The following is an 8,363-nucleotide window of genomic DNA, read 5'->3' as shown; positions in this document are numbered from 1 at the left end:
TTTTGGAACGGCAGAATAATATAAAACTAGCAAGAAGCTAGAAAAAGAATTACATCAAAATAGTAGCAAAAATAGGATTATGAAGCCAAGAAGACCAACTAATCTTGGCTTTACTACACCTACTAGAAATCCAAACATAAGATTTATGAACAACATCATCAAAAATCATAGATTTCTTAGGCGAATCCGCTCTGAAAATAACACCGTTCCTAAAATTCCAAATGCACCAGAAGGCAGTCAAGATCACAGCATCAAAAGCTTTGCGCTGACCAATACGCGTAATGGTAATGTCAGCCTATTTGAAAAGAGAATCCACAATCAACTGGGAAGGGCAGTTAACACCCCACCAAATTGCGATACGGGACCATAAAGCACATAAATCAGAACACTCAGTAAAAATATGGTCAACAGTCTCCACTCTAGAAGAACAAACAGGGCAAAGAATAGAATCTACCATGATGCCCCTATAGGAAAGGCGTTCTCTAGTAGGGATACTAGACAATCTGATCCTCCAAGTAAGAATGTTGATCTTAACTGGAACCCAATTATTCCAGTGAGTAGAAGTACCTCCATTACTAAGAGTATAACCATCCAAGAGTTTTTGAGCCGAAGAAATAGAAAAATTATCTGACACGTCGATAACCCAACCCAGTCTATCTGGAACCGGCCTGAGATGGAGATCCTGCAAAAAACAGATAAGAGTATGCCATTGTTCCTGTTCCGCTCCACCTCGAGGGTCACGTCTAAGAGTATTAACACCCCAACCCAAAGACAACCTATCTGTAATAGAAGCATTTCTATGCAAATCCAGCGCATAGACTATAGGGAAAGAAACAGACAGAGGCGTATCATCTATCCAAACATCGTTCCAAAAAGAAGTGCGAGTACCATCTCCAACTCTGATAGGGAAAAGGGATTGAAGGTCGATATCTTTCTAACGTAACTGAGCAAACATACGAACGACCCCTCCCCAGGATCCATGGCCAGTAATAGGGAATTTCAAGTTCCTGCAAGCACCATCCAAACCATATATAGATTTTATCACTTTAACCCACAGGAGATCATGGAATGATAAAACCTCCACCACCACTGAAAAATCATAGCTCTATTGAAAGAGAAAAGACTACCAATCCCCAAACCTCCATCATCCCTGAAGGTTAAAACTTTGTCCCATCTAACCCAATGCATGCGACGCTCATCACTATCAGCACCCCAAAAAAATCTTGCCCTTAAACTTTCAAGATACTTCAAAACCGAAATCAGAGCAAGGAAGTAACTCCCTAAAGAACCCAAGACGGACTTCACCAAAGTAAGACGACCTCCAAATGAGAGACACTTAGCCTTCCAGTTAGAGAGCTTGGAATGAAACCAATCGATCATAGGGGCCCAAGAGGATTTCGAGTCATGGGCTGACCCATCGGGATTCCAAGATGAAAAAAAGGGAGCATAGAGGCTGCACAACCAATCCTGTTAGCCACCACAAGAACATTGGAAAAAGAAATTCCAACACCAATCAATTTACTTTTAAGTAAATTGATTTTAAGCCTAGAATCCATGTAAAAACATCTAAGGATACGAAGGAGATAGTTAGCGTTCTTAGGGTCCCAAGGAGTGATCAACATAACATCATCTGCATACAGGAGATGAGAAATCTTGATTCCTGAAATAGAAACTCCTCTGAGAGCATTCCCAGCACGAGCCCTCATCAGAGCAATGTGAAGACCTTCCATATCCAAAATAAATAGAAAAGGGGATAAAGGGTCGCCCTGTCTTAACCCTCAGTGAATTTGAAATTCATCAGTCGGGGATCCATTAACCAGCACAGAAGCTCTAGCAGTAGATAAAAGCTCCTTAATCCACCGACACCACATGGACCCAAAACCCATAATGGACATAATTTCCAATAAGTAGTCCCAAGATAAGGAGTCAAAAGCCTTCTCAAAGTCGACCTTGAGAAGCATCAGAGGATTATTGGAAGACTTACTCCAAGTAACCAATTCATTTAGGGGAAAGGGGCCATCCAGGATCTGTCTACCCTTGATAAAAGCATATTGCTCAGGGCTGATGACACTATGTATAACTTCCACTAGACGATTAGCGAGAAGTTTGCCAATAATTTTGTATTGGTAACGTATAAGACTAATGGGTCTATAATTTTTTGGAGTCTTAGGATCTCTCACTTTGGGAATGATAGTGAAAAACGAAGCATTACATCCCTTGGGTATGACAGAATGATGGAAAAAGTGGTGCACAAAAGCCTCAACATCAATAGCAACAAGGTCCCAATATCTTTTAAAAAATCCAAAAGCAAACCCATCAGGGCTAGGGGATTTATTAGAACCACAGTCCCAAACAGCCCTTTTTATCTCCTCACGAGAAAAAGGGGACTGCAAGTAATCAACCTGCGTTTGGGATAAGTTACTAAAAAGAGCATCATCTGTTACCGGTCTCCACGAAGAGTTCTTCTGAAATAAAGACTGAAAACAATTGTGAAACCCTTCTTTAACCTTGATCGGATTATCCACCCACACGCCGTCGATCATCAAACCACGAATGGCAATTTGTCTCCTTTTACGATTAATCATACCATGAAAAATTTAGAGTTTTCATCCCCTTCAATGCCCCACTGAATTTTAGCCTTTTGAGCAAGATCAAATTGAACAAGATGATCAAGATCAGACATCTCCTTTAATAAAGAAACTCTTTGTTCTCTCAAGTTGGCAGAGCCTTCATCCTCCATGAGCCTAATATCAATAGACTCTAATAAATCTTGCAAAATTTTCCTTTTATTACCCACCATAGCCCGGTGATTAGAGTTCCACTCCCTAAGTTTAGATTTAAGAAATTGAAGTTTTTTCTTAAATATAACCCAAGGGTTAGTCAACTCTGTCTCCACCATCTTGGTAGCCCAAGCCTCCCGAACAATGTTATCAAACCCCTCCATATCAAACCAAGAATGAAATAAGCGAAAAGGATTTGGACCATAATCTACTCGATGCTCCAGAAGAAGAATAGGGCGGTGATCAGGAATATTCTTTTCCAAGACCATAGCTGAAAGGTGAGGAAAAGATTCCAAAAAGCCTTCCGTAACCCAAAAATCTATCAAGCTTGCAAAATTTGGAACCCCATTTATCGCTCCAAGTAAATCGAGGGCCACCCAAAGGAACGTCGACAGGATCAAGAGAATTAATAAAATCATTAAAAACTCTAGCAGAAGACGTATTAAAAATCGAACCTAATCTCTCATACTCGTTTCTAACTTCATTGAAGTCACCCATAACAATACATTCCCCCGCAGAATTGGAGATAAAATTATAAATTTCATTCCAAAGAAGTCTTTTATTACTAATCCCTTGTGGAGCATAGACAACTATAAAATTCACAAGGATACCCGAACGAACCCAAACCGCTTCTATAACAACAGATCCATCATGAATATAAACACAGTTTTGTGAAATCAAATCCACATCCCAAATGACAAGAATACCCCAGAAGCTCCACGAGAGGGATAAAAAGCATGCATAAAGGAGGAATTACCCCAAAAAGATCTAGCCATAACTAAGTCGATGCTCTCTAACTTAGTTTCTTGAATAGCTAAAAATTGATTTTATGATGATTACAAAGATTTTTTATCCAACTCCTCTTATCACTGGAGCCCGCCCCTTGGATATTTATTGATAAACAATTCATTTTGGAACTTGACTGTCAACGTGCCCTTTTAGAATTTCTGTAACACGATCCATACAACCGTCCATATTATACCCCAATGTTTCTCCCATAGCAATAGTTTTTTGTAATTCATTTAGGAATGAATTATTTTTTCCAGTGCCACCTGAAACACTTTGGTTGTTCCTTGAAAACGAAGACCGCTGGTTTAAGAATCCCGGTGGATGCGATTGATCGTCTTCAGAACAGTTAATGCCCGAGACACGACCATATGCTCCAGAAAAACCCAACGGTTTGCTATTTGACCAGTCCTTGCGAGAACAATTTTCAGTAAAAACAGCATTCGTGCCCCTTATTTTCAGATTTTCTACAGTTGCTTTCCGAGGATGATTTGAGAAAAAAGGAGTTGAGGTTGTCGAGGTTGCGTCCGGAGCATCAGATGAATCAGTTGTCGCGTTTTTTACAGCAAAAGTTGTTGTTGTCGTAATCTTTGCAGCACCAGGGGCTGCTGTCGTACACTTGACAGCATCAGTGGGAGTTTGTGTTGTTGCCTGCATGTCTTCAGCCGGTGTAGAGGGTGGAGTTGGGTCGTGATTACTGGGATTCTGGTGACCAGCATGAGCGAGACCTGGACCAACAACAGGAAGAGATTCCTGTGATGTTGAGTCTTCATTTATTGGGATAGAATTCTGGTTTTCCCCTGGGATGTATATTTATGAATCTTAGTTGATTTTTTAATTTCCTCTTCTTTGTCTATTTTTTTCATAACATCATAAATACCAAAAGGATCAAATGAGGCCTCTTCCTTATCAATTAACGAGTTATTGCTATTGCTACCATCATGATCTTGATTAAATTTATGAATCGCGTCAACACTATCATTGTTAATGTTGTTGTTGAAATCACACACGAATGTAGGATTCCAACCGGGAGCTTCTTTGATACGAATGGGAAAAATTTCACCATCAATGCTAACTTTGACTACTTCAGAAATTATGCCAAGAAACGAGGTGATAATACAAACTTGTGACTTATAGACATCTTCATCGATGTTGTCATCAAGATGAGCAATTGAGCCCCATTTGGCTAGAATATGTCTAAAAGAATTCTTACTCCAAGGTCGAAGAGGAAGACCTTCAACATCCACCCACACAATACGATCAGATGGCACGAAATTTGTATCCCATTTTCTTTTATCATTGATCCAATGATTAACTGCATCGCTGGTCAAAAAAAAAATTACAAGCTTCTTTGGATTTGAATTCAAACATCACCCACAAACCACCCACATATCTGATAATAAAGTCATCAAAACCTTCATCATGGCATAACATTCCCAGGTTGGGAAGAGTATTAAAGTCACGGGCCTTGGCTAAACATGCAAGTTTTTTATTATCAATAACAAAATTCCTGGATTCAAGAACAATGGTTGATTCATCTTTGTCAGAAGATGAAAACTCATTTTTACCACCTCTTACTACATTTGCATATGAAACAGGTAATTTCTCCCAATTATTCACCTCCTTAGGTGGTTCCATATAGGAGTTGCCTGCTTTCTTTTGAGTATGAGGAGCAGAGGCAAACAATTTGTAATATCCAGACCAAATTTCACAAAGTTTTTTAATCATAAGATCAACATTGACATTACCCAGAAATCTAATAAAACCAAAGCATTTCCCCATTCGTGACAACTTTTTGGAGATGAATACATCACAAACTTTTCCTAACCGAGAGCATGCATGCCAAATATCAGAATGTATAATGTATTCTGGGAAGTTTGTGATATAGAACGAGTGTGAATCAGACCTGGATGATGCATGGAATGTTCCAGTATGGGCCTTGTGAACGTTAATCTTATTCATCTTCCAACCCTCGCCAACTGAAGAACGAGAATGATTAGAGACCATTGCAGCTATCAAATATCGGAAGAAACTACACCAGAAATCTTCACCAGAAGCCGATCAAACCCACGAGAATTATTAGAGAACACCCCACTGAGGAAAGACGATCAGGACATAAATCAGACCCAGGCCCTACCGGCGTTTGCACCCGCCTGAGAAGAAGGACTGAGCTGGAAAGAAATGCCGCCTATCATAGGAAATACGAGGGTTTGGTTTAAAGTGAATTTGATCTTATTATTATTATTATTATCGTTCAATAGTTATTATTATTATTATTATTATTATTATTATTATTATTATTATTATTATTATAATTATAATTATTATTATTATATATGTTATTTATGAATTTTGCGTATGTTTGTATATGCATGTGCATATGTATAAAGGTGTATGTGTATGTGCTTTATATATATATATATATATATATATATATATATATATATATATATATATATATATATAGGCTTAGGTTATTCTATTCAAAGTAATTATTGTGTTATTGTATGCATAAATGTGGGCCAATCAGTTTTGGTAAATTAAGAAAGTGATTGTTGTGTTACTGGAAGCACAAATATGTAACATTCACTTTCTTAAATTACCAAAAAGTTACAAATTAGGAAACACAAGTTTAATTAATAAAAAGTTTTGAATTTTCAGATATATTTGATTTTCTTAATTTTGAATTGTCATTTTTTTAATTAATTAGATTATAATTCTAATATAATTCTGTTAGAATGAGATTCTATGAGAATGTCATATTATCTATTCTTGGAGAATAACAAATTCTTGAACCTTCAATTGAAGAGTAAAAACAAACATTACATTAATTCTTATAGAATACAGGTAACAATTGCTAAGAATTAAATTTATTGTTAAAGAATAAAACTAAAAAAACTTTCAAATCGGGAAAGGAAACATCAAAATCTAACAACGAGTAATACATTCTAAAAGAATAATGTGTTCCGTTTCAATTTTGTGGTCCGTTCTTTAAGCATCAACTTATGTGATTCCAACATAATTGGAATTCATGATTCCATTCCAACAGAATTGGAATTCGTATCTTACCTAACCAATTTCAAATAAAATCATATTCCCCAACATAAACAAGCATCTGAATACCATCTTCCAAAAGCACTAGAATCCTAACCTTGAAGTTGGAACACAAGTATACCTCGTTTGACTTAGGAAAAGTCAAAATTGAACCACTTCACATCTATCATGAATTCCGATTGACATCCATTAAACCCGATGTATGTTCTAAATTCAATTCCGATCGTGATTGATCCGGATTTTGAAGATATGATATCGACTTCCAACGAAGCTTACAATACACAAACCAAATTTCTATCATCTTATGCTCGAACAGTGAACGATAATACCGATTTTTGCTTCTAAATGATTTTAGTTGCAACATTCAATCCCAAGTTAGTAATATTTGAAATCGCTAAAGGCTGATACGATCGATTTCTGTTTTAGGGTTAATGTGATTTCAAAATCGAGCCAAGAACTGTGATTTTAAGGATTAGACATCGTTCCAAGTGTGCGACTGATCTCGAACGAAATTGGCATGTGCGAATTTGATTCCAAGTGCAAATCAAAATCAATAAACGAAATCAGAATATAAAGCTTGAACACGAACGGAAGTCTTACAGAGCGAAACCGATTTCCCCTGACTTTCGCTTCTTGACTTGCAAATTCTGGTGAGTTCGGTGGCGATGGTGGTTGATGGTGTTGGTCGGCAAATGGGCAAGCTCCAGCCTCTTATCCTCTTCAATCATCGGTATCGGTTAGGTTGAAAAAGTAGGGATGGGTCGGTGATAAAGAAGCAGTAACAGATTCAAGGGATTTAAAGGAAAGCAATCTAATATTTTTGGGATTAATTAAATTTTTATTTAATTAACAAAATTAATTAATAGGTAAGATTATATATCCTTATTTAAGTTTTTGAAATGATTGGCCCACATTTATGCATACAATAACACAATACTTACTTTAAACACCTGAACTTATCTCTCTACCTCTCTCTCTCTCTATATATATATATATATATATATATACACGTTGATGCGTATACATATGCATATGATATGTAATTATTTTATATTATTGTCATATTATGATAATGGTAATAAATATGGTTATATATATATATATATATATATATATATATATATATATATAGGTGTGTTTGGCACGGAGCTTTTGGAAACATTTGGGAGCTTCTAATTTTTAGCTTTTGACGAAACGTTTTAGTTTAAACAAAAAGTTTTGTTTGGTAGTGCGAGCATTTAACTTTTAGTTTAACCAAAATGCTCCAAATCTAAAAGCTACTTCATCACTACAAGAATAAGCATCTATAGGGACGGTCCCTATAGGGACGACAAAAGGCGTTTCTATAGATCATCTATAGAGACGACATGTCATCTCTATAGAGTTGTCCAACATTTCTTGACTCGTTAATCTATAGAGACGGCCTGTTGTAGCAATAGGTTACGCAGATAGTTGGCGGGTCTACAAGTTAGGTGGGTATTTTCACAGGACGTCCTTTTGTCTAAGGGTGTGGAGACGACAGGTCGTCCCATAGGCTTCTACTCCCTAAATCGAGAATACAGCATCCCCCTCTCTCATTCAATTACAATTGTTTTCACATTTTCCTCTCCCTCTCTCTCTCTCTCTATCAACGATTGGTATATGTCGAACACCACAAGGCACATGGGACAATCGCCTAATATACACCTCCGACCTCCTTAATAGTGACAACTGTCATTGTCGGCATTGGTACCGCCGATCTCC

The 8,363-nt window shown here is 37.2% G+C and overlaps 1 protein-coding gene across 1 annotated transcript; it reads right to left on the bottom strand.

Moving 5' to 3' along the window:
• Positions 1–295: 295 nt before the first annotated feature.
• Positions 296–1,730, bottom strand: LOC145098630 (uncharacterized). The gene is made up of 3 exons (XM_079036254.1): positions 1,415–1,730; positions 940–1,089; positions 296–819 (listed from the first exon to the last, which is right to left on the bottom strand). The coding sequence occupies exons 1-3, from the start codon at positions 1,728–1,730 to the stop codon at positions 296–298; spliced, it is 990 nt and encodes a 329-aa protein (XP_078892380.1).
• Between the last annotated feature and the right edge of the window lie 6,633 nt (positions 1,731–8,363).

Source organism: Lactuca serriola, chromosome 4 (genome assembly GCF_051521515.1).
Source record: "Lactuca serriola cultivar US96UC23 chromosome 4, Lser_US96UC23_V15, whole genome shotgun sequence".
NCBI lineage: Eukaryota > Viridiplantae > Streptophyta > Magnoliopsida > Asterales > Asteraceae > Lactuca > Lactuca serriola.
Note: the sequence above shows the minus strand (reverse complement) of the source record. Positions and strands in the feature narration are given on the sequence as shown.

Bases quoted from the DNA above. Each gene is read 5' to 3' on its own strand.
- LOC145098630 (XM_079036254.1), bottom strand. From the start codon at position 1,730: ATGGAAGGTCTTCACATTGCTCTGATGAGGGCTCGTGCTGGGAATGCT. The intron at 1,090-1,414 runs GTCAGCCCATGA...ATGATTTTTCAG, and splicing joins TCATCTTGGAATCCCGATGG to TGGTGGTGGAGGTTTTATCA. The intron at 820-939 runs GTTAGAAAGATA...CTTTCCCTATAG, and splicing joins TCGTATGTTTGCTCAGTTAC to TCTATGCGCTGGATTTGCAT.